The sequence below is a fragment of the Mandrillus leucophaeus genome, unplaced genomic scaffold (assembly GCF_000951045.1).
Source record: "Mandrillus leucophaeus isolate KB7577 unplaced genomic scaffold, Mleu.le_1.0 Scaffold763, whole genome shotgun sequence".
NCBI classification, from domain to species: Eukaryota; Metazoa; Chordata; class Mammalia; order Primates; family Cercopithecidae; genus Mandrillus; species Mandrillus leucophaeus.
This window is the reverse complement of record NW_012108286.1, coordinates 1,716,264-1,743,889: the sequence shown is the minus strand read 5'-3', so window position 1 is coordinate 1,743,889 and position 27,626 is coordinate 1,716,264. Positions and strand designations below refer to the sequence as shown.

General features: G+C 35.2%; 1 protein-coding gene and 1 long non-coding RNA gene across 4 annotated transcripts in view; both read right to left on the bottom strand.

The window, feature by feature from the left end:
- The window catches only part of CPS1 (carbamoyl-phosphate synthase 1, mitochondrial), a 196,055-nt gene that overhangs the window by 53,925 nt on the left and 114,504 nt on the right, over window positions 1–27,626 (bottom strand). For all 3 annotated transcript variants that reach the window (XM_011966550.1, XM_011966549.1, XM_011966551.1), the window contains 10 exons: window positions 26,829–26,927; window positions 25,901–25,996; window positions 21,890–22,079; window positions 20,013–20,170; window positions 18,337–18,465; window positions 14,773–14,917; window positions 13,072–13,282; window positions 11,305–11,503; window positions 7,906–8,082; window positions 3,589–3,707 (listed from right to left, as the gene is read on the bottom strand). In XM_011966550.1, coding sequence (XP_011821940.1) covers window positions 3,589–3,707; window positions 7,906–8,082; window positions 11,305–11,503; window positions 13,072–13,282; window positions 14,773–14,917; window positions 18,337–18,465; window positions 20,013–20,170; window positions 21,890–22,079; window positions 25,901–25,996; window positions 26,829–26,927 — 1,523 coding nt within the window. The remainder of the gene's footprint in view (window positions 1–3,588; window positions 3,708–7,905; window positions 8,083–11,304; window positions 11,504–13,071; window positions 13,283–14,772; window positions 14,918–18,336; window positions 18,466–20,012; window positions 20,171–21,889; window positions 22,080–25,900; window positions 25,997–26,828; window positions 26,928–27,626) is intronic.
- On the bottom strand, window positions 209–2,548 carry LOC105529409. The gene is made up of 2 exons (XR_001004508.1): window positions 1,917–2,548; window positions 209–1,875 (listed from the first exon to the last, which is right to left on the bottom strand). It is a non-coding gene; the product is annotated as an uncharacterized LOC105529409 (long non-coding RNA).

The window sequence follows — 27,626 nt, the reverse complement described above, 5'->3', positions numbered from 1 at the left end:
ATATTTTAAGTTTTGGGATACATGTACAGAACGTGCAGGCTTGTTACATAGGTATACACGTGACATGGTGGTTTGCTGCACCCATCAACCCGTCATCTACATTAGGTATTTCTCCTAATGCTATCCCTCCCCTAGCCCCCCAACCCCCGACAGGCCCCGGTGTGTGATGTTCCCCTCCCTATGTCCATGTGTGGGTATATTCTATTTTGGACTCAAATTCTGAACTTCATTTCAGATGACTATATGTAAACACAAGTCAGAGACTGACCATCAATTTAGCAATATGCTCATCCTCTGCTACTAAATGTGTTTATCAGACTTTAGAATTTGAGCTTGATTAACAACTGTAGAGTAGGAATTTTTATTCATTAGCATAAAGGAGTGCTATTTATCTTTTGATAAGAATAGCATTTGCATCAGTAGCTATCATTAATTGCTTCCTTTAAAAAATAGGTCTGATATTAAAATAAGTGATGCATCATAAAGGAAATTAAGAAATGATACATTGCAAAATATATAAGCAAATGAAAATTGTGAGTCTGAAAATGAATCTTTAAATATCTATCATATCTACATATCTAAAATCATAATACATAATACATATCTAAAATCATAAAGTTACCTTTATTATAACAAATAGTACTTTTTATTTTCAGGGGAAAAGAAAAATTTTCTTGGGCCCTCACAATATGTCAGATGTCATTTATACTTATATAAATTAAGCTTAACAAAAAAAAACTAGAAGCAGAGATTAAGAGAAAGAACATGAAGCTGGAGACATGAAAGAGGTAATGTACTTCTGATTCTATAGTGGGGAGGACTGCGCACCAATCTCTCTGGTTCTGTAGTCTGCTCCTTCCAGTGCACAAGGATGGAACCAGAAAACCCACGTCTAGCATTCTTACTTTTCTCTTAAGTTACTTCTCTTTTCCCAAGTGAGATGCCCACTGCCTGTCTTCCCAAGGATCTATATGAAAAGTACAAAGGGAGCGCGGCACATTGGCACCAGAAATGGATGATGAGGCAGGAGAATTCTTGAGTTCTCTCAACACACAACAAGTAAATCGCTAGCTCCTAGGCCTACAGCTAAAGACAGCTATTCTAACACAGAAGCAGTTGAGATCTTCAAAGTAAACCATAAATAAATACCAATGAAAAAGAACAACTAATCTTCTCAGCCCTTCTCCAAACTGGCAATATGTAAGTCAGCTGTAGATCATTAATAGGGAGCTCTTATTACTGTTGGAGCAGTACATACCTTGATGACTAAGCCTCCCTGGATATTGAGGGGCTGAGAGAAAGCAGAGCACTTATGACCCGGACTAATGGTGAGTATAATTAAAATACGGCAAGGAAATCAAGACCTACATACTTAACATTCCATCAGCTGTCATATCCTTTCAACTTCAGACCCCTATGTGCCACAAGATGACTGAGACAGGTAGCTTTAGTGGCCATCTATTCTTGTTATTTATCTAATACCACTAAATAACAATCATTATCAAATTGCTATGTGTGAATCAATGACACTTCAAAAAGAAAGGAATTAAACCATAAAGTGACACTCAGATAATGAGCTCAGGGTTTAGGTTTGCTAATGCCACGGATCATCTGTGAGGTCCACTCCAGGTTTACTTTAGCTTTTGCTATATAATAGACACTTCAACCTCCCTGGATCAAAAACAAATTTATACAGTAGAGATGGTTTTAAGTATATGGTTTTTTTTTAATTTTTGAAATGATATAAAGCTTTTCATAGAGTTTTAAATGTAGATCATTATGAACAATAGAAAATATCTCTATTTACAAATATATTTATGCCAGAAAAATGAAGATTGAAAATGTCAAATTGCAGGCAAATAAATGCAACAGAATGTGGAAGTCAGAAAAATATTGTAAGTGATCTGCAACAGAATGTGGAAGTCAGAAAAATATTGTAAGTGATCTGTAACAGTGTGTTGTTTTAATCCTCCAAGGACCTTTTTCACTATCAATATACCCTTATTTATGCTTAGTTAGAATCGCAACCTGCCTTCTGGTTGTAACGAAAACTATTCAATTAAAACATTGAATTTGTCCAAAAATCAGAACGTATATCAAGTGGAAATTTAAATCACAATAACATCTGTTATTTTCCACCCCAGGTCTTTTCCACTGCTGTGACTGGCATACTGTAAGTTTCTAGCACCCCCATGTGGCTTAACTGGAGTGGTTTCATAAGCATTTGAACTCAGTTGCTTGCAACTGAGAACAGTAGAAGAGACTATAATTCAAGACAGAAGTTCTGCTGGCATCATAAACCAAGAAAGAAAACTTAAGTCAGCAAAATTATAAGATAAATGTATAGGCTCAATTCCTAACTTATGTGCTATCTACTGTTCATTTTATGTGATGACTAGAAAGGATGATTTACAAGCAACAATAGCTAGTTTCATCTTCGTCAGGTAGAATTCCTCAGTTTTCAAAACCAAGCATTTGACATGGGCAATAATTAAATAGATGAAAAAGAACCTAATTTTTCTCAAGAAGAAAAGCAAGTGCTTTATTGCCCAGTTTGTCCACATATTGATCAGGCAAATACAGCAACCCAATTATATGTTGCAATTGCTGAATAGTTGAGCAATCCAGGTTTTGAGATCTTCCACTGTCCTCAAAGATATTTTAAAGTGATTAAAGTATCTACATTTTGTCAAATCATTTGAGAACAATATTTATACAAACAAAATTTTTCCTTCTCTAAGCACATCCCTAGTTTGCAGGTGAGATGGCTTTTCAATAGTAGTGTATTTCAGAGTGCTTTTAGAGGGAAGAAGTTCAAGAGGACTATATTGTCTTTCTTAATCTGCTAATAAATGCTCCTCTTATTGAAGATAGATGTTTAAAACTGATCCATGATTTCATCAGCCTAAGGTGCCCCAGCAAACAGTTTTCCCATGAAAAATTTAAAAGCAGATTTTAAGGCACCTACATTATCAAAATATTCTCAACATAAAGTGAAGTTTAAAAATAATTGGCCCTGATGGAGGTAAAAATGTAAATTAGTCAGAAGTAAAGCGTCTGTTGAGAGAAACCTGAATGTGGCTTATTTGTATGCTGAACTGAATGTCCTAATTTAAAAATAGTAGAACGCAAAAGGAATACATTTTCTCCTCAATATACAGCAATGTATAGATTGATATTAAAAGGGAAAAACAGACTTCAGAATGTAGAAGAAAATTTTTAGAAAACAGAAATATTCATTTAATTGATTAATAAAATTTAAATCTAGAAAGTATTTCATAATTAAATAATACTCGTTCATAAATGTATACCAATTTTGTGCATTCAAGAGACCTTCTTACTATGTCTGATGACAAGGGTGGGAATAGAAGATGATTAAAAAGATTAATGGATACATTTCTAAAGATAAACATCTAAAAAAAAAAAAAAACCTGCCATTTGTCTCCTGGCTGCAGGTACTATTTTCCAACATTGGCACTATCTACCTCTTTGAATTACAATGTTGACCAAATGCTTAAGAGTAGGAAGAATACTCTTCAAAAATTGCACTGAAGGTGTCTGGCATGAATGAGAGCAACACTGCCTTACCTGTTGAGCCCTTTCAGTGTCTTTTCCATGTTTAAAATGTCACGCATCTTATACAAAAACCACTTGTCAATGTATGTGAGCTTCTCAATCTCATCAAGGGACATGTTGTCATCAATGGCCTGCCAAGAGGAGAAGAGATACTTTCTTTGGCAAACATTTTTCTAAATGTCTTATTTGGTTGAAAACACATAGCAGTCATGCCTCTGTGTGTTATTTAGAGAGTCTGAGACTACAGACTGAGTTACGAAACATGAAACTGACATTATTGACATTCCTTCCAATAAACATAAAGATGGTGCCAACTGTATCCACAAATGGTATACAGAGGAGGTGCCTGCCTTGAGTTATCAGAGCGGTGTGTTCTCAGAAAAATCTCCTCACAGGTTTTGAGTCGCTCCTCTTTATTTGATCATGTTACCCATTATACCCTAAATTTGGTACATCTCTTTGGAACTAAAAAGTGTCTTGAAACTACAGTTAAGCCAAATTGGTAAGAAAATCTAGAATTACTATAATGATCACTTAACTTGTATTGTTGATAGTTACCCTGTAGGAGATAGCATATTTTTATCACCTCACTCCACATTCACACAAACATACAACAGTCAGTGAGAATTTATGGGTCAGATCTGGCTTGGCATTACTCCTCCAGAATATTTCCTCACGGATGGCTTCAAACAAAAAAATTGTTTTGAATCAGTCACCGTGATTTTTGTGCTAAGGCAGGCATTTTTTAAAATCCTAATATATTCCAAAACAATGTAGTAATAACTTCTGTTCTGATAGGCAGCTCAGCCTCTTCCTCAAGCTCACTTTAGCAATTTCTCAAAAGTAAAACTACAACTATGGGTCATTAAGCTGAGTAGAAATTTCAACTGAAAGAAGAGATAAACTCTCAAAACCAAAATCTTTGTACTAAAAGATGTCTATTTTTATTCTTGTATGTATGTATGTGTATATGTACATATACCCAGCGAAAAAAATCAGAAAATATTCCAGGAAAACGTATTTTAGAATAGCACACTGCGTTTTTAAGATCCATTAATATTATGTAACTAGTAACTCTGCCATTATATTTCAGCCCAGGGAGCTTACTTTTCTTACAGCTTTTACATAATTGTAGTATCAGAGAGACCATGATTATAATTGTTGAGCTATGGCATGGCTCATAATTTTGTTGACTAGAGTAAGATGACATTTAACAGAAATACTCAAAGCCATGTTCATTTCCTAAGTCAATTGATGTTTCTCTTGTTTAATTCTCCCTGTAATTACAGTCAGGTTCCCAAAGACTTAACATTCCGTCTTACTTTCTAAGCGATTAAAGGCACAATTAGCTGTTGGCCATCAACACTGTGAGGTAGAGAGAACCTTAAGTTACTGAAACTTTTAACAGATCAAAGGAGATTTTCACACAAGCACATACAGTGAGGGAGGGCCTAGAATCCTGTAGTCATTTCACTGGAAGGAAGGAAAGGACAACTACAGTCAAATTCATGATTTCTTTCATGAACATATATATATAGAGAGAGAGAGAGAGAGAGAGAGAGATCTGGGATACATGTGCAGGAGGTGCAGGTTTGTTACATAGGTTTACATGTGCCATGATGGTTTACTGCACCCATCAACCCGTCATCTACATTAGGTATTTCCCCTAATGCTATCCCTCCCCTACCTCCACACTTGCCAACAGGCCCCAGTGTGTGATGTTCCCCTCCTGTGCTAATATGTTCTCATTGTTCCACTCCCACTTATGAGTGAGAACATGCAGTGTTTGGTTTTCTGTTCCTGTGTTAATTTGCTGTGAATGATGGTTTCCAGCTTCATCCATGTCCCTGTAAAGGACATGAACTCATCCTTTGTATGGCTGCATAGTATTCCATGGTGTATATGTGCCACATTTAAAAGTTCATCATCACTGGTCATTAGAGAAATGCAAATCAAAACCACAATGAGATACCATGTAATGTCAGCGAGAATGGCAATCATTAAAAACTCAGTAAACAACAGATACTGGAGAGGATGTTGAGAAATAGGAATACTTTTACACTGCTGGTGGGAGTGTAAATTAGTTCAACCATTGTGAAAGACTGTGTGGCAATTCCTCAAGGATCTAGAACCAGAAATACCATTTGACCCAGCAATCCCATTACTGGGTATATACCCAAAGGATTATAAATCATTCTACTATAGAAACAAATACACACATATGTTTATTACAGCACTATTCGTGATAGCAAAGACTTAGAACCAACCCAGATGCCCATTAATGATAGACTGGATAAAAAAAATCCATGATTTCTAACAGCAAGCAAGAGCCTGCCAGTCCTAAGACCTCATCTCCAAGCACTGCAGCTTTGCTATATAACACCGCTGTAATGAAGTCTATAATGACCCCAAACAAGTTTACGGTTACTTTAATGTTCCAAAAATCAAAAATAATACCCTGCATTCTGCCCCAATCAAAAGAGGTGATGATCCAGTCATCCTGAAATAAGACTGCTGTAAAAATCAGACCTCAGAGCAAGTTGCTCTTTTCTAAGAATCATGAAAGCAAGCAAAGATTTACACACTCCCTTCATTCTTCTTCCCCTTCAGCCCTCCACGGTCCTTACACTCTTTGTCAAAATCACCAAGTTCCTGGTTGCTGTGGAAATGAACAGTAATGATGACCTCTAACAAACAGAAATCAGTTCCTTCTCCCAGCACTTGAACAGATCATAATTTATACGCAGACCCTGTACTTCTTGTTCATACATAGGGTACCCTGTGAACGAAAGAACCTCCACACATTTTTCCCAGATTCTCGTCCTTTATAAGTCTGTTAGAAAAGAATGAGAGATTTGCTTGAGTTTTACAGATTAGCTGGGAACTTGGAAATGCTTTCCTTTTTCATCTCCTTCAAAGTGGCAGAAACATGATTGCTAGACTTAAGGAAAAAATCTATTTACTGTCCTTTGAGAAAAAATTATATGCATATGTACACACACACACACACACAAACACACACACATATGAATGTCATGAGCTGCTTCTTAAGTAAAAGACTGAAATAGGGGCAATAAATGATGAAGGTGAAATGGTTTTCTAAAATAACTTCTTATCACTGCTATCCCACCCACCAGCACCAGAGAAAAATTCTAATTACCTTGAAACTCAACATGGGAAAATGCCCATCAAGAGATAATAGCAACTCCCAGAATTTCAGTAGGGTTTAAATATTTTCCATTTAGAAACCATAAGAGTGAGGAGAATATGCATTGGAGGGAAGGAAATATCCCTTCCTCTCCTTCTGGTCTCTTAAGGACTCAAAATATGGACATAAAAGTTGCGATCAGTTGAAAATCACTAACAGCATTTTTCTGTTTCTCCACAGGCAAATTACAAAGATGGGAATCCCTTTAAAGAGAAAGTTCATGTTTTCATCTACTCATTCCACATGCACGCACACACATACTGACATACACATACACACACACACACACACACACACACACACACACACACACAATGGTCAGTGGAGCTTTGTAGAACCAGTGCAGTCTGATACTGTTGGAGGATTAATGCTTGTGCTTCTTTAAATGTCAAAAAGCCTTTCAGGGATTTCTGACCAGACAGATTCCAGCTGCCCAAGTCACCTTTTATAAAATCAGATGAGCTGAAACTTCAAAACTCTAAGCACAGTAAATATGAAAGGAGATTAACATGGCATTTAATTTACATGAGAAGCAAGTAGTGGAGGGAAGTGAGAAATGTAGAGCCTTTTTTCCTGAAAGTAAGACCAATAAAATAATTACATGGAAAACCCTATAATCATGGGGCCCTTTATAGTCTGTTGCTGTTTTTTAAACACAGAAAGAGAAGCAAATAAATTAAGATTATTCTAGACTCAAGTAGCACATACTAAGGGACATTATTGTATGCACCTTCCTTTCTACAATACAACTTTACACATTCAAGGAACATGTAATAAAGTTAATAGGAAAGGACAAGTCAACATTGCCAAATCTATTTAAGAGTAATAGTACTAAGTATACTTAAAAAGAGGGACATTTTATCTATTTAATCATCCTTTAAAACTGCAACGTGCCCTTAAATCCAGGCTTAAAGTCAAATAAAAAATGATAATTTATAATTAATTGTAGAAGACTCTAATGAAATCTATAGACATTTCCAGTTTAATAATATAAAAGAATTAAAATTTTTCCAAAAATCCCTGATTTAAAACCACTTTGTGATTCAGTTTTATTTTCATGTCCAGACTGACTACATTCTGGAAAAACAACTAGTAGCTCTGGGCCCCTTGTAACATCTTACCTTGGCAATGGCATAGATACGGGTGCTGCTTGGTTCAGACAACTCTTTTCTAACATCTAAGTTAGATGGCCATTCTTTGTTCATTGGGAGACGGGGAGTGAAACCTTCTATAGATGGGTGGCACATCCGTAAAGCTTTCTGGAAACTCTCCTCAAAGGTACGACCAATAGCCATGACCTGTAACACATATTTAAGATCTCATACTGAAAGAAAGAGCTTATTTAATTTGTAACTGAACTGGATGTAAAATATGTTTCATAAGACAAGAACAAAAAATATATCACAAAGCCTCTCAAAAAAAGGTGATCCTTTTTTTCTTCCTCGTTCACTTTCTCCACGGTTTTGGTATAATGTATCTTCATTAGGTCAGTCTTTTACCACTCAGGGAGTTCAGCTGTATTTGCTGAGATTGATGAGGAAATCACCTGTATCTGCTCTGGACCATAGTATTAAAATAAGAAATTCAAAGTTGAAGATAGAGACCTTTTCTTAGTAAGATCTTGCTTTATGCAAATGTTCTTTAGAATGGAAGGCAAATAAAGAGAAACCAGAAATATATTAACACAAAAACAGAACTATTTGTAAATGAGTATCAGTCAGTATTCAAGACAGGTTGGCTTTCCTTATAGCTAAGCATTAATATTAATAGAACCTTGAGAGTCATAACAAATACTGATGATTATGATTTTGAACGTAGGAGGAGACTAAACTTCCTATGACAAATTCAATGTGTCTTTCCGCAATCTTTACAGCTCATCTTACACTAATCAATTAGAAAAATTATGTGGTGATTTAGTTTGGACAAGTTGCATGTCAGAACTAAACTTAAATTGATCTTGCAACCTACCCAGTTATTTCCACTGGATAAATATTGTCTTTGAATCTTTTCATAGAATAATAGATTGCTATGCATTTTTGGTCTCCAATTTAAAATAATAGCAGTCATAATGCTATCTTCGGTAAACTTTTGTGATTCCTCAAATAGACTCACATTACCACTAATGTCAGTTTAGGAAATCTTCATGTCAATTATGTGACAAGATACATATTCAGTGATCACTAAAGCCAAACAGATAACCTTTTCACACTGTTCCAAATTTAATTAGAAATAAGGGAAAATTCACAAGAGCAGGAATAAACAACCTGTTAACGCAATTCAGATATGCAATTTGCAAGTCATAGTGGTATCTTGAAGAGTTAGACAATATGTTTATAGATTGTCTAGCCTGGGCATGGAAAAGACTGCCAGAAATCAGACATTTTATGGTTCTGTAAAATTAAGGAAATATTTTGGGTATATTTAAGAAAATTTGAGGTATTACATATTTAAAATTTGGCTGAAATTAGTTCTATAAGTAACTCTCCATATATTTTTATTATTCTTAAGCAACTCTATATAATGATACATGGGATCCATTAAAAAAAGATACTTATATAATAAAGGAATATATAACTATAAATGTTTGCTCAAAAATTGTGCTTTTCAATACTCTCTCTATATATTTTTGCTTTTTGAAACAGGTTCTCACTCTGTTACCCAGGCTGGAGTGTAGTGGCACCATAGAGCTCACTATAGGCTGGACCCCCTGGGCTCAAGTCATCCTCCCACCACATTTGCCCTAAACTATTAAAATGCACCTTCCTTGAGTGACTATTTCACATTTTTCAGTGGAATGACTGTAATGGGCTTCCTCAACCCTATTCTACTATATTCTCATAGCACCTATATATAAATACTATCTTTTAATATTTACCAGAGATTAATAATTCATCATATATTTGTGTTAGTTTAGATATTCTGAATTTACCAATTGCAGACAATGTATCTCAATTACCTATAATCTATTCTTTCTTTATCCTCAGTGTCTTGCATGTAGTAAGAATTCAGGAAATGTTTGCTCACTTTTTGAACTAAATGTAAGGTGTTAGACAACAAAACTCCACCTGACCTTTTATTTTTTGTTTGACAACAAAATTATTTTAAAATCTTTCATTAGTATCTTACAAATTAAGGAAGACAAAATGTAATAATTCTGCCTTTCATGTGTGAATATGATTGACCAGTAAAACATTTCTTTTTCTTTTTCCCTGTATTGGTGACAGATTTAATCTATATTTTCTGTGATTAGTGACATGCATTTCTGAAATGGCTGGCCTGGGTTTAGCCTATCATCTGTGTTATGGGACAAATAAAGAACAATATGGAACAAGATGTCATAAGCCTTTTACTCTGTACTCTAACCAGCTTAGATACATAGACTAAAAGCTCCCACGCTGGCCACAACAGAAACAGAGATGAGATACAGATAAACTAAGATAAATGGTAGATAGACAAATGATAGAGAAAGACTGAGATTTGTTCATACTTCTGCACTTAAAACCTCTACCCCTACGCAACATTTATGAATACTAATTTAATAATAACAATAATGATGGATTACATTTATTAAGGGGGGTATTATAAGAATCCTGCAAGGTAGGTATTATTATTTCTATTTTGTAGGTATGGATCCTGAAACTCAGTGTCTTGCCTGAGAGTCTGTAGCTAATAAGTGGCAATGCCAAGAGTAATATCCAAGTCCAGCTGGTTCCGAGGTTCACGTTTTCTCCACTATCCCAAACCTTCTGGATGCATAAAATGATTAGGACTTGGTGGAAGGAGGCAAGGGAGTGAATCTCGCAAAGATATGAATTCCTTTCTTTCCTCCCACACAGAAGAATACTGCATCTTTGAAGATGCAATAATCAAAGGCTAACTTCAATTTCAAATAGTATAACACAGCACATTCTAAAAAATCTTCTAAAGATGTTAAAAGCTTAGAACTTTTTAGTATAATTAAAGGAGGCTTAATAATCCACTATGCTCATATCAATTTAGAATTTTAGAGCTAGAAGGACCCTGAGAGATGATCTAGTCCAGCCTATTCTTTTATAGATGTGGGAAATGAGGTCTCAGGAAGTTAAAGCCACAGTTTGCATGAATGGACTAAAGTTGAATTCTTAAACTCAGTTCAGTGGTCTCTTTTAATATATTATATTCTATATTACTTTCTGGATTTGTTTATAAAATATATTACAACTCAGTTATATATATATGAATGTGTTTTCATATATGTATCTATATTATATACCCAGACATATGGCCTCACCTTTTGAACAGGAAGGCCTTCAAATCCAGCAAAATGGCCATGTAACATTTGTAATACGTTAACAGTCAAATAAAGACTGTTGGCATATTAGTATGCTAATATTCAGGCAACTTTAACACTGTCAATTGCACCTTTAACACTGTCCATGTGTTGACAGTATCCAGGCAACTTTAACACTGTGAATGGTGTCACAAATTTGACAAAATAACTGAGAACAAGAAGAAAATAGATTAATGAACCAAGGACTCACCTCTCCTACACTTTTCATAGAGCTACCAATTCGGCTAGATGTTCCATGAAAACGGTCAAGATCCCAGCGGGGAATCTTGGTGACCATGTAATCCAGGCTAGGTTCAAAGCAGGCCGATGTCTTCCCAGATACAACGTTCTTAATTTCTGGAAGTGGGATTCCTAGGGCAATCTTTGCAGCAATGAATGCCAATGGGTAGCTATGAAAAGAAGACAATTTTTTTTTCTTTGAGCAATTATTGAAAACAGACCAAAACATAAATTGGTCTTTCTTAAAATTTCTGGTATTATTGTACTTCAGGGTATAAGACACTTGACTCTCTGTTCTGCATCAATATTTAGTAGCCACTTGCGGAAAAATAGGAGTCATGATACAAAGTATAGAAGCACAGGTCACAGGAGAATTTACTCTACATGCATTGCTACAAATCTCAACCTTCACCTCTTCAACCTAAAATCAATAGCTTTGTTGATAAATAAAGTTTAACCTCCATTTGTGTTTAACCTCCACTAAGATGAGAATCTGCAAAATATTTTTTGAGAAAATATATACATATCTGTACCTAAGAAGACAGTGGAGTTAGCTAGTACACGGGAGCAGGCATTTCAAGTTTGGGTCCTTGCTCTGTCTCCAAATTATAAATGATAACAATATCATTTACCTCAATCAGAAAACAGTTGAAGACTAAAATTAAGGATTAATCTGCACTTTTAACAACATCTGCAAAGTGTAATTAAGAAGCAGATTTTTCACAGCCTGCTTTGTCCACCTAGATTTTGATTCGTTTGTGATTAGCCAGCAAACAAAGCCAGCTAGCTATATCATTTACCTCAATCGTAGCCTTTGAACTTTGGACTCCTTACAAAACTAACACTTTGAGAACTTGGCTGTCTTTATCCAGAATGTCAGTTTGGGTTATTTTGTTTGAAAAAAAATTCATAGAACTATAGAATTAAAAATGAGTTCTTTAGTACAACTTCCATCTAACAAATGAGGAAAGTGATAAAGACTATGAGTGATGTGCCCCAAATCACGTGGTCAATAGAAGAACCAAATGAGAATGCAGAATTGTGACTGCTACACAGAGGGCAACATGCCTTTCGCCACTCCATGCAGTGCTGTGGAACTACGTAAAAAAATCTAAAGAAGTAAATATTTTGTTCATTTAAATGCCATAATTTAAGTGTAAGATGCTAAATATATTATTAGAAACAAAAGGTTTTGATTAACTTTCCCTCCAATCATGCCTGCTAGTGGCTGTTACATAGACAGCAGATTTGTTTGGTTGTAACATTTACTTGTGAAAAAATTCCACACTGTTCAGTCTTGTGGAGTTTTGATAAAATAAAAGTAATGTGTATTGCATGCTTGAGTCAAGTGAACTATATTTTCTGTCAACTATTTGCTATAGGGCTATATACCTGAAGAAAACAGTTGAAAACTAAAATTAAGGATTAATCTGCACTTTTAACAACATCTGCAAAGTGCAATTAAGAAGCAGATTTTTCACAGCTTGCTTTGGCCACCTAGATTTTGATTCATTTATGATTAGCTAGCAAACAAAGCCAGCTAGCAGTATCATTTACCTCAATCTGGCAACAAGCTCATTAATAATCATGTCCTCAGGGTCCTATAAATGATTTGGAGCTAACATACATAAAAGGGGAACATAGTTTGTAAATGCAGCACAGTCTTCCACTATCTGTCAATTTTTCATTTCCGTCTGCAAAGAATCTGAAAACTCATGGTCAATTATTCTGGTCTTACCCAGTGGCTTTTGAGGCCAGAGCAGAGCTTCGGGACAGTCTGGCATTCACTTCAATGATGCAGTATTCCATTGAGGTAGGATGAAGGGCAAACTGAATGTTGCATTCACCCACAATGCCCAAGTGGCGAACAACATTGATTGAAGTACGTCTCAACATCTGAAACTCAGCATTGGAGAGTGTCTGGGCAGGAGCCACAACAACTGAGTCACCTGTATATCCAAGAATCACTCATTACTTGGTGGCATATTGAAATAGCCAACTTCAGCGACTTAACCTCTACTTGCATGATGTAAGACACAGAACAGTCTGAGGTTTTGTTGGGATATATATGTGAAATCAAGTATTCCCCCAATTCCTGTTTCCCCGTGTTATTCTGATACAGTACTTTTAGAAACCTCTCTAACTTTTCCCAAGTTCATCTATCTAATAAGTAGCTATCAAGGCTTCAATCATCTACTTACTAGAATGACTTCAACTTCCCTGCTGTTCGTCTCAAATTATTTCTCAAGTTCTTCCTTTCATAGAATATTATCACTCAGACTGGCTCATCAGTTGGCTTTCTGTATCTCATCCCTTTCCATCCTCACTTCTCTCATCATAGCCCCTTATATCTGCAATCTTAGTCTCCATCCCTTCTGCCTTCAAACACGGTCAGATCTTTATTGCCTCCAGAAGTCTTCTCCCAACGTTGTCAGAGGACCATACAAAGCTTCTCTCTCATTCTTTACATAAATGAGCTTCTTGAAAGTTTGCCAATTCTGCTTACCACTCGATACCATATAATTCCTTTCAACAGAGCTCCCAGAACTGACTTTGCAATGAAATTGTTCTCTTGGACATCCAAAAGAGCCAAATTAGTTAATCAGCCTTGGTCTTGCATAGCATTTGAAACTGCCAAAAACAAAGCTCTTTGATAAAATAGTTCTTGCATTGGCTTAGTTGTTACAGTTCTACCCTGATTTTCCTCTTAACTCTTTATTCTCCCCTTCTATCTTCAACAGTAATACTTCCTCTTTCCCCTGCCCTACAAATCTAAATGTTTCCCAGAGTTCAAAGTTCAACCCTATTCTCTCCTCTTTCTATACCTATGCCCTTGAATACTTTGTCTATGCCTATGACTTCAATGATCCCCTTTATGCCAACAGTTTCCAATGTCTTTGTATCAATTTCTTTATTTCTATTTTATTTCTTAAATTCCATCTCCACATTCTCAACTCCCTTTTTTGACAGTTCTGCTCACACCTCAAATTTAGCACTTTTGAATCCTAAGTTATCATCTTTGCCCTCTTATCTAACTAGCGTACTTCCCTGAAAAACTTATTTCTATTATTGTGCCTATTTTCTCATTTACTGGGTGACTAACATCTCAGTCTGCTTTAAACCTTCTCAACTTCCCTTCTTATTTTTCAACATCAGGTTTTATGGATCTTATTTCTACCATGTTGCTTTGGCTTTTCCTCAATTAAATCAGTATAATAATATCTTCCTTACTTCACAGGGTTTGTGTAAACATCAAATTAAATGTGAGAATATTTTCAATACTGTAAAATACTATACTTGTCCAAAATGTTATCACTAGTCTGTCTACTAGAAATAGTAATTTAAAGACAGCAACTTTATAAAGACTGCCATGGCCATCAAAGACATTGCTAAAATGAGCTGAAAGCATTGCTATAGTTCTTGAATATGCTTTGCCTACCTGTGTGAACACCCATGGCGTCAACATTTTCCATGTTACAGACAGTGACACAGTTGTCATCAGCATCTCGAACCACTTCATATTCTATTTCTTTCCAACCTGTCACTGACTTCTCCACCAGAATTTGGTTGGTCATAGCAAAGGCCTAGAAATTGGTGACAAAAGATATCAAAGAGTAAGAAAAATCTCTGGCTTCAACAAGGATATTTGGCAAAATATCCTGGCATAAATCCTGGTCAGCACTGAACTCTCAAACCCCATCTCCATTCTCTCCTGCACAGAAGGCACAATGTGTCAGAAAATCAGTGAGGTACTAGGAATAGCATCCTGCAGTGAATATGCTTGATTTACATTATTGAGGCTTGCCATTCAAAGTGCTGATATGACATTAAATCAAACTAATTTAGGAAAAAGAGAAAATAATTGAGCAATCAGGCAGAGGGAAATGAAATTATTTCAGCAGCTAGGCTTCTGTGAAACCAGAAAATGTGATAAGTGTGAATAAATATGGAAAAATAAGTCTAAAGACTCTGGCTCTCTCTAAAATAGCTGAGGGTGCTTTGTGCAGTGACACACACAATAAAAGTTAGTTGCTGTTGATGAGGAGGAGAAAGGAGATGATGATGGTTGTAAACAGTTAGCCAAGATGGCATGTAAAACTTGAGAATTAGAAGAATCATATGGGACTATTATTATGGTTAATCACTGCCTAAATGCTTAAATACTCTGAGTCATATATCATGTATGCCTGATTAGACAGATATGAATTAGCATACATGAATTAGCATAATTATCGTTTCATATTTATGGCACACCCACAATGGGTAGAATACTGAACCCAAAATAGGAAAGTGGTAATCTCTGACCTTAGGACATGCAGTGGCTGATAATCCAAGAGAGAAATGTGTCATTGTCTTATAATATATTTGATGTGGAGTGGCAGTGAAAGGGAAAGTTGTTTGAATTTTTTGAAATTATTAATAGGCATTAAAATAATAACAATGTAAGTTTTTCTGTAATGTGCCTTAATATGATTTTTTAACTTCAGTCATCACTACAGGCTCCAGCACGTGCAACTGAAAATGTGACACATTTGTCCCCACAGCTGTCCACGATGAGGTTGTCAAAGTGGTTAGAAAAATCAGTAGCCAATGTTAACAATTTAATAATGATTAATTTGTCATTCCGGTTGCCTGCTAAAAGAAGAAATCTAGGAAACAAAGGGTATAAATTTGGAAAAGTATTTTGCATTATAAAGAAGTGAAACGGGTATTTAGATACAGGGAAAATTGAAATTATCTTCACCTGTTTTCTCAGCTTGTTTTTATTTTTCTGTTTTAAAGTCTTTGATTTTATACAAAAAGTTAACTTAGGGACCTGGGTAAGTTAATGCAGCTTTTAATGGTGCTAACTATAACCTCAAGAGAATAAGGGGATTGTTTAGGACATAATGATACAACTAATTATTCTCAAGGGAAGAGTGAGGGTTTTTTTTCCAACAAGAAAAACCATTTAAACGACTATTGATTATTTGAGCACAACGTAAATACTTGAAAACTATCTCATTCCAAAATTCTCTTCATTATAAACTTTCTTACATGAAAAGTTCAGTATTCAGATTGGTTTTTTTATAGAGTAAAAAAAAAATAATAGAGAAAAAGTATGCATTGCCACTATTGGCAGTTATGAAGTTGTTAATATTGAAAATATTTGGAGCATCTAACATGCTAGAGGAAATAAGCTTTTCATCCTCAAAAGCATGTTTTTGCTTTAAATACATGATTCATATGTCCAGGATGGAAACAAGAAACATTTATGTTAGGTATGTTTCCCTTTTTGTAATTTTCACAACTTTAGAAAAATGAAACCCAAGTTATTTATATGTAAGTCTGCCATTGTAGTTATTTAAATATGCTGAATTGTACTTACCTGTTTTCAAAATTCTATGTCAACAATTCAAGGGTCTCATTTCACTTCAGTTCAAAAAGTAAGTAAAGATAAAGCAATAAGCTGCCCTTGAACTATTTCCTAAATAATCCCCAAAATAGCCCTCACAGTAATTCTGTCAATTTCACTTCTATGACTGCCATGTAGGTTACGCAGGTTTCTTGGCTGCACATGTACTCATTCTTCAAAGGCATTATTGAGCTCCTGGTATTTCCACGCACTGTTCTGTTTTGTGGAAATAAGAGTATAGATGAAAGTCTCTGTTTTCCTGGAGCATATTTTTCTGTGTTAGTCTCTAATTTAGTTTTTGTAGCATATCTTACTTTTCTCAAGGGTTTTCCTCTAATATGCAAAAAAGTAGTTCCTAATATGTTAAAGTGATTGTGATAGAAAATAAATTATAGCCGGGCGCGGTGGCTCAAGCCTGTAATCCCAGCACTTTGGGAGGCCGAGACGGGCGGATCACAAGGTGAGGAGATCGAGACTATCCTGGCTAACATGGTGAAACCCCGTCTCTACTAAAAAATACAAAAAACTAGCCGGGCGAGGTGGCGGGCGCCTGTAGTCCCAGCTACTCGGGAGGCTGAGGCAGGAGAATGGCGTAAACTCGGGAGGCGGAGCTTGCAGTGAGGCGAGATCCGGCCACTGCACTCCAGCCTGGGCGACAGAGCGAGACTCCGTCTCAAAAAAAAAAGAAAAAGAAAATAAATTATAAACCCTCAAATCTCTCATGTTTTTATGAATATATGGCAGTTGGTGGAGTTCAGTCATTTACTGTACTGAGAGGTTTATACCATGTATATTTTAGACACCTTAATTTTGAGTAAAGTCAAACTACTCAATGGGCTTTGTTTCACTTTCTGGATGTCATCCATGCCAGCCACATTATTTCAAAAAAAAATTAAAAATGAGACATTATGTCCTATTTTTCCTTAACCACTAAAACATATTTTAGCATTTTAAATATTTGGGAGTAGACTGTGAAACAAAGGAAGAAGGAGTTGAATTAAGTTCATCTTACTGAAGTCGATAGATTGTACTATAAAGGTGGAATTTGAGGTGAAGTGACCACTGGTTTACCTGGAACCATGTGGTTTATCATTGCATCCTGGCATGAACAGTTGCACTGCACTACTCTCTCAAAAGTGTCATCTTGGCCGGGTGCGGTGGCTCATGCCTGTAATCCCAGCACGTTGGGAGGTCGAGGCAGGCAGATCACGAGGTCAGAAGATTGAGACCATCCTGGTTAAAACGGTGAAACCCCATCTCTACTATCTCTACTAACAATACAAAAAAATAGCCAGGTGTGGTGGCGGGCGCCTGGAGTGCCAGCTACTTGGGAGGCTGAGGGAGGAGAATGGCATGAACCCGGGAGGCGGAGCTTGCAGTGAGCCGAGACCGTGCCACTGCACTCCAGCCTGGGAGACAGAGCGAGACTCCGTCTCGAAAAAAAAAAAAAGAAGTATCATCTTTTGGAAGACACTTTTGGAGAACATGATCATGATTTAATAAGTAAAGAAAATGTAATTTCTCATCTACATAACTCTCTCTAGTTGAAAAGATATATCAAGTCAGTTTTTTTTGGTTGGTAAGAATATTGTCTACAAAAATACACACCTTTGTGCTGAGGTCCATCAAAGTCTCTCTGTTAGGACAGATGCCTGAGCCTAACCCACCCAGCGCATAGGCGGAACGGATCATCACTGGGTAGCCAATGGTGTCTGCTGCCTTCAGTGCGTCCTCAATCTGTCAACAAGAACAAGGACTCAACATTTTAAAAGCTGAGCACACTGGCAGAATAGACCACACCAAGGGAGTCTGGCAATCAGGTAAACCAACTTATCTGGGGAGAGTGAATATGGAAATGTTCTATTATTCCCTCACATTATGAAAAGCAAATGCTGTTATTCAAATGTTAAGTAAAATTCTAGAAGAGAGGAGATATATATATACACACACACACACACATATATACACACACACACACACATATATATATATATATATATATATATAGCTTTTAAGAAATATACTTTTGTGGTAAATTTTGTCCTGTCCTATTGAAACAGAACCATGGTCAAAGCAGAAATAATCATCATTCATTTGAGAATGGGAGCCATATTGAATGGTTGGATTTTTACATGTAGCTTAAAAGTCTCTGTCTTAATGAAACCAGGTTCTCTGCTGCTGAAGCTAACTTGATGTTACCGCAATAAACCATTAGGAACACTGTGTATAAAGAGATTTTTCATTTTCAGGCTCAGTCTGAGAATAGTCCCAGAAGCTTGGAATTCTTTTTTTAACTTACAGAATACAACATATGGTGGCTATATTTTTCTGTCATGGAATATTATTACACTACCAATGGGAATGTAATTACACCTTTCCCATATGCCTGTTTCTTATCCTGGGGAAGCAAGGACATAATTAAATCTGGCAATGAAAGAATAAATGTATGGCAAGAGCTTCCCAAATTGTGGAGCAGAGTTATCCTGGGATTATTTGATTGACAAGTTTGTAACACAAAAGATACTTGGTAGCATTGTTTTCTGAAACATACAGAGCCCATTTTTAGTTGTCCCAGCAGTACCTGCTTTATTCCTAAGGGCGTGCCTGTTTCTACCATGGAGAAGTTGCATTTAACACTGGCCTTAGCACCCTCACTTCACCAACTATAAGCCTGAAGTCAAAAATAAAGTCAGGGGCAAAAACAGATATAAAGTGAGTTGATTCTTTTTCCTGATAATTGGTAATAGCTTATTGATAGGCATAAGAAGCAATGGAAATAAACAATAGAAAAGTAAATCTATCTTTCTTAAATATCGAAACTACAGGTTTTCCAGTCATTTTACTGACTGGATCCATTTTATTCTAAAATGTTTATTTTATTTCAAAAAAAATTTAAAGCCAATTTCCCATTTGCAGGGCATTCACACATGCAAAATGTGTGACTGATCCCAGAAACAAGGTAAAACTTGCTTTGGTATTGCAAGTTGATATGGTTCTGAGTTTCGGTTCAGGAGATCGGAGATTCATTGGCACTTCAAGCCTTGATAAACCACTTCATCTCTGGACTTAGGTTTTTCTTTTCATAAAGTAAAATGTTAATACCTATCATTTCAGCATTGAGTGCTGTAATTAATATACAATATTTCTAAACTATTAACACTTTTCTAGAAGAAAATGCATACAACTATAATCATCTTAACTATTATTATTAGGCATGAAAAATCATTCTCCCTACAACCCAAGACAATTAATGCCCTCGTTTCTCCAAAGCAAAGAATCCTTACCGATTCCACTGCAAAACTTGGAGCAATCTTTTCATTGATCTCATTTAGTTTATCTGAAAACAGCTGCCTGTCCTCCGTGGCCATAATGGACTCAACTGAAGTTCCCAGGACTTTCACACCGTATTCCTTGAGCACACCTCTCTTGAATAGTTCCACTCCTAAACAAGAACCAAATAGGATTAGTTTTTAAAATCTCGAAATTTTATGCCTTTTTTAGCAGGCAACTGAATACAACTATACAACTATTTTTTTTTTTATCTTAAAATCCAAGAAGTTACCACTGTCTACAATAGAATTGCACTTAGGGAAAAAAATTGAAATAAAAATTCTGAAGATAGTCTGACAAAATATGTTACTGATGCTACTATTACTTATATTACCATCTTCTGAAAATCATTTTTATCCTTATTAATAAACGTCATAATATTATACTGAGTCTTAAGATTTCAATATATTCCCTTTCCTCCTAAAGTCCATTTCTATAATGAGATTCTATAATTTAAAAAATCCTAAATATATGAGTACCTACCTGGGTTAAAAAATTATCATCAAAATGGTTTGTTTTCACTATCTAGCCATCTAATTTTGCCTATCTCTTTTTTTTTTTTGACATACAAATTATATAACCAATTGCTTACCCAAACTAGCTAAAGAGATTCTTATTCATGATCTAGTTCCAAAGATTTGAAGAATTTTTTTGATTATTATACTTTATGTTCTAGGGTGCATGTGCACAACGTGCAGGTTCGTTACATATGTATACATGTGCCATGTTGGTGTGCTGCACCCATTAATTCGTCATTCACATTAGGTATATCTCATAATGCTATCCTTCCCCCGTCCCCCCACCCCACAACAGGCCCCAGTGTGTGATGTTCCCCTTCCCATGTCCAAGTATTCTCATTGATCAATTCCCACCTATGAGTGAGAACATGCAGTGTTTGGTTTCCTGTTCTCGCGATAGTTTGCTGAGAATGATGGTTTCCAGCTGCATACATGTCCCTACAAAGGACGTGGACTCATCCTTTTTTATGGCTGCATAGTATTCCATGGTGTACATGTGCCACATTTTCTCAATCCAGTCTGTCATTGATGGACATTTGGGTTGGTTCCAAGTCTTTGCTATTGTGAATAGTGCCGCAGTAAACATACGTGTGCATGTGTCTTTATAGCAGCATGATTTATAATCCTTTGGGTATATACCCAGTAATGGGATGGCTGGGTCAAATGGTATTTCTAGTGCTAGATCCTTGAGGAATCGCCACACTGTCTTCCACAATGGTTGAACTAGTTTAGAGTCCCACCAACAGTGTAAAAGTGTTCCTATTTCTCCACATTCTCTCCAGCACCTGTTGTTTCCTGACTTTTTAATGATCGCGTTCTAACTGGTGTGAGATGGTATCTGAAGAATTTTAAAGAGAACAAAGCAGTAGACTCAGAAGATGTATGTAGTAATAGTAGAAAGACTGATCTATGTTATTATGAAAACATGTTTGAGAGGCAAATGCTACAGGGCTGATACCTAAGAGCACTTAACTAATGTTAATTCTCATTTTTCGTTCATAATAGTTCTCAACACCTCAATAGCAAGAGAGAAAAACAATATCCTGGGATAGAGTAGAGAAAGTTAAGAAACCTACTGGCTACTCTGGAGCATTAAAGTGAAAGGTTTCTTTGTCTCTCAGCTATTTTGTGAAATTAACTAGTAATATTCATCATATGACTATTTTAAGTGGCTGTTTGCTAACTGCTTCCTCACACATTAGAGGAAAGGTTTTATGAACACACAAAGCACAATTGTTAGATGAGTTCAAATAAAATATGTTACACAGCAGTGCATATGTCAAAACTCTGCAATTAAGCTTATAAGAACTCACCACAGTTCAGAGCTGTTTGGCCACCCATGCCCAGAATTAACCCATCTGGCCGTTCTGCCTTGATGACCTCTGTGACAAACTGAGGGGTGATGGGAAGAAAGTAGACAGTATCGGCTTGCTTTAAGCCCACCTCATTGGTCTGGACTGATGCAATGTTTGGGTTCATCAGAACAGTTTTAACATTTTCTTCCTGAAAGAAGCAAAAGAATCCAGTACATGAATATATGTTCTAAAGAAGAGAATGGCAACACTTAAATAAAGAAACATGGGGTAACTAAGCTTTTAGGTTATCTGTGGGCTGTAGAGATCCATAATACGACATGTAAATAGAAGTTAAAGGAAGACAACCATTTGGTGAAAGAAATGAAGACATTCTTGAAAATGAAACTATACAAACGAATTGACTGCCTCATGAAGATCACCACGAGGTGATCTTTGCCACTGTTGACAAAGCTGGAGACCATTTCTATACAATTTGTCTAGAGATCCACAAATATTACTGAACTCTGTAGTTCAATCAACCTTAAAAGAATAACATATTCCAAAAATTTTAAATTAGTAAATGTAAAATAGAACTAGAGGCAATATGAAAGTTGCTTGCAATTTAGAGTATGTGTCATGTGGTGATGAGAAGAATGTATATTCTGTTTTGGGGTGGAGAGTTCTTACAAAGGTCTATCAGATTCATTTGGTCCAATGTCAAATTTAGGTCCTGAATATCTTTGTTAAATTTCTGCCTCAATGTTCTGTCTAATACAGTGGAGTGTTGATGTCTCCCACTATTAATGTGTGGGAGTCTAAGTCTCTTTGCAGGTCTCTAAGAACTTGCTTTATGAAACTGGGTACTCCTGTGTTGGGTGCAAATATATTTAGGATAGTTAGATCTTCTTGAATTGAACCCATTACCATTATGTAATGCCCTTCTTTTTCTTTTTTTAAATCTTTGTTCATTTGAAATCTGTTTTTTCTGAAATTAGGATTGTATCCCTTGTTTTTTTTTTTTTTTTTTTTTTTTTTTTCTGTTTTCCATTTGCTTGGTAGATTTTCCTCTATCCCTTTATTTTGAGCATAGGGGTGTCACTACATGTGAGATGGGTATCTTGAAGACAGCATACCATTGGGTTTTGCTTCTATATCCAGCTTGCCACTCCATTCCTTTTAAGTGGGGGCATTTAGCCAGTTTATATTCAAGGTTAGTATTGATATGTGGATTTCATCCTGCCATTGTGCTATTAGCTGGTTATTATGTTGGTTTGTTTGTGTGGTTGCTTTATAGTGACACTGGTCTGTGTGTCTAAGTGCATTTTTGTATCAGCTGGTAGCGGTCTTTCCTTTCTATACTTAGTGTTCCTTTCAAGATCTTTTGTAAGGCAAGCCTGGTGGTAATGAATTCCCTCAATACTTCCTTATTCAAAAAGGATCTTATTTCACCTTCACATGTTACCCCCAAACCTAAAATAAAAGTCAAATAAAGCTGCTCCCCCTTCTATTTATTTGTCTAAGAAGAACATTGAATGTACATTTAAAATGCAGAATAATGTGCTCCCTTCTTGCTGGAAGCACTGAGAGCCTTCTGCTGGTTTCCATTTATTTTCCAGATTTTCATGCTTGCTGTAGTGCTTTAACAAAGAACATTATACAACTGTTTGTACATATTATATTTTAAAAACCATATGGCAAAAGAAATAAAACTATGTATGTGCATGCATGCATGTGTGTGTGTCTGTGTGTGTGTCTGTGTGTGTGTATGTATGCATATATCTATATGAAGGTATTCATAGCTCGATCTTATTCCCTACATCAGGAGAGACCTTCAAAATACTTCTTTTTGTAGCCTACTAAGGATAATTGCATTATAAACCAGTATGAGGGTGACACTTAGCAAAATAATTATTATACAATACAGCCAGATGGTTCTAATTATTTCATACATTAGCAGATCAATTTTAAGTTCTCCTAAAATGTCAACAACATATTCAGATAAAGGTATAGAAATTATTATTGAAAACCCTACATATCTTTGGGGAGGATCTGAATAAAACATTAAATATATTTTATGCTGCTTTAAATTCAAATAGTAACTTAATGCTTGTAATGTACTTCTAGTAATGTATTTGATTTTTATACCAAGACTATGAAAGAGATTTCAACCTTTTGGATGAAGAAACTGAGATTCAGTAAGGTTAAATGGCTTGCTAAAGGTCATATAGCTAATAAGTGGCAATATTAGGGCTCTAATTCAAGTGTTATGATTCAAATCCTATGTTCTTTCCTCAATATGAGTCATCTCTCAAGATTTTAAGAGTAATATTATTAATAAAATGTCAGGAAGATACAAACAGATAAGCAAATGCTTTTATAATATGGGATGAATTTTAATAATTGAGTCCCAACTGACAACACGTCAGCAACAGAAGTTATAGAAAGCCTCACTACTAAAGAAAAGTGACAAATGTTAGTATATTTAAGTATTTTTCTGAATGTGCTATACAATGAATATGGTGATTTTTTTATAAGTCAAATTATACAGGAAAAGATCCTATACATACACATGAGTGTTCATTTATTTTAAAACTTATTTCAAGCCATCTTAATTTTAAATCATTTTATTTTTCTAATTCTTGTTACAATATATGCGCCAATTATAATATTTTTAGTTTAAAAATTCATCTCTAGTTATTAACTTTCTAAGTGATCAAAATATAATCTAATAATTCCTGTTCTTTAGTTAAAAATGTATAACTTTACCCAGTTGATGTAAAACACATTAAAATACAAACTATAAAAATTCTAATTATTTGTAAAACTCCCAAATAGAATAAAAACTGTATACTAGTTAAATGTATTCTAAACTCTGAAAACACTTAGATTGTGTTCTAACTAATCTAAACCACTGGACAGTCTCCAATTATCTAATGAGAAATTAAAGCATAATACAAAGAAGTGAAACATCATTTTGAAAATGTATTCCAAAAAATATGTGAGTGTGCATGTACGTGAATGGAGGAGAGTATTAAAAAAAAAAAAAAGAAAACAAATGAGAAAAAGAGTAAAGTCATTGAGACTGTGTTCTACCCCTTCAACAGACACCCATCAGGTGAAAATCTTTGACTATAGAATATTAACAAAAAGAAAACCTTTGGCCAACTGTTTGTCCCATGTTTGCTGTCCCAGTCTTCTGCTGCCATTCTATGCTGCCCTCTACTAGCCTGGTCTCTGGTGAATGGCTTTACACTGCAAAGCCTGAGGCAATGTCACCAAGAGCTCACATTGCCTCTGAATGGCCTGATTAGCACGATGACGGTTACCAACTGAACTCCTCAAGAGAAATACCTTAAATATGCAATAGAATTTTTCTGAAGTTTTATTTTACTACAGTAAGTGTTGGGAGATCTCCAGAGGATTTAAAGAAACAGGGAGGATGTCCTTCCACACCTGTATATCAAATCCTCTTTTCTACTTGAAAGTGTTGCCATATCATCCCATTTCCCAGGCACTGATGGGAGAACTGTGTCCCCTAGTGACAGATAATAATTTCTAAAACCTGAACAAAATGTACTGTTGCCCTTGCTCCTCCAACCAGAGTTTCCCATTTCAACCACAGAGATGCCCACAGCATCCTGTAGAGCACTTGAAGGATTTTAAAGCAACAAAGATGTCCAAAATTTCTCTTTCACATAAAAGACAAGTATATTTGAAAAGCTCACTGCCTCAAAAGAAATAAACAGCATCAATAAATGTGGCTTTATATATGTTTTCACTATAAGTAGGCAGTAACCTAAATAATTTTGGAGATTAATCTAACCTCAATTTACAGATGTGCACATTTGAGAAAGTTGAAATTCTTGCTCGTGATCAAGCTTCTTTAATACAAGATTTATAAAGGCACAGTTAAGGAAAATAATTACAGCAACTTTGAAAAGAGGTAGTGTCATAAATCTAAATTACAAAATACTAATTAGACTCATTAAAGGAAGCATATTAATTCTAACGAAGATCATATTCTCTCACCTTCATGGCTTTTACAGCTTGAGATCCTGAGTAATCAAATTCTCCAGCCTGACCAATGGACAGACCTCCTGATCCTAGGATAAGGACTTTGGAAACCTATAAGCAATAAGAAAACGACATTGTTATTACTGCTAAAATGGGGAAAATAAGGCATTTTCAAGAGTGGAGAAGACAAACCACATTGTCTGAGTTTATGTGGTCATTTAAGGTCTAATGTTATGAAAAATATGTAATAGATAGGGAAAAAGACTAATAATTTAAAACATCTCTAATTTCAATATGATTTCCAAAGTTTATTAAGGTTTTTCACTTAAGTAAAAAATTTTTGGAAGAGGTTTACATTTTATTAAACATATATAAATATCCCAAAATATGTACATATATATAAATACATCTATGTGTGGTATTTTTTCAAATACACATACATCCTTCTAAATTTTAAATAATGACGTAAGTGTACAGTTTACAAAGGAAATGGGTAAAAACCTTATCACACTAATATACATATTCAACTTAAGGATTCAAGTGTTAATCCTTGAATAACAGGTATTCTGGTTGAAACAAAAAGAACTCTATCATCTATAATGCTTCTGTAGTCTGAAATGTAGCTCATGTTTACATAGAGCTATGGCTTTGTGGATAATGGGAAATAAATTCTAAACTAAACTCTATCCTTTGTTATGTTATTACAACTACTCTGGAAGAAGTAAACTTTAGAAAAGACATTATTTTAACTTAAACCATGAAAGTTCCACAAAACATCATCAAGAAGGAACCAAATAATTAGTTACAAAATGACAGATTATTACAATCTTTCAGTCATCTTTTATTAAACACTAGTATACCTTATATCATTCAATTTTTAAAAATCATCACATGATAGGGACAATCCAAAATTCATAAACCAAAGACAAGCCCACATACTGACCTCAACTCGAGATGCAACTAGTGCTGGCTTTGGTAAGACTGACGTAATGGTGGTACCTTTTCCTTTCTTCATCAGTGAGAAAAAGGAATCAAACAGGTACTAGAAGAAAATATAACTAACTAGTTAGAAGCTTCAAAATTCTTAAGTTCACCAGATAAAACACAAGATGCCCAGTTAAATTTGAATTTCAGATAAGCAACAAATAATTTTTAGTATAACATATGTATTTTTTGGCTTTTTTGTCAATAACTACATATCTTACTAGTATAAGAATTTAATCGAATAAACACTTCTGTTCACCTCCAGTGTTATAAAAAAGAAGTTTCCAACAAGCAATAAACATATCAGATGCCTTCTGAGAATGCCAAGTTTACGGCAACTTGTATATCATTTGCTTCTTCTAAATCAAATTCTAGGTGGATATAACAATTGAAGCTATATCACTTAAGATATAGGAAATTAGAAATACTAATTTAAATTTAAATTTCTATCAGCTCTAAGAAACAATTTCTGAGATTATTCTTAAACTTTGCCAAAGGATTTACTTCTGTTGTTTCACTAGATATGACAAATTACAGCAAAGAATATTCATTTTGCAATTATTGGAAAGACAAAAAAGAAGAATTATGTGATAGCGGATATTATTACATATCTTAATTGCAATGTTCCTAATCCAAAGTACTAATATATGCTAATTTAAATTTTAAATTAAAAAACTACTTAGCATGTGTTAGATGATACACATAACTAAATTTGATTTATGAGTTTCATCATGGGTTGGTAATATAATACTGATTT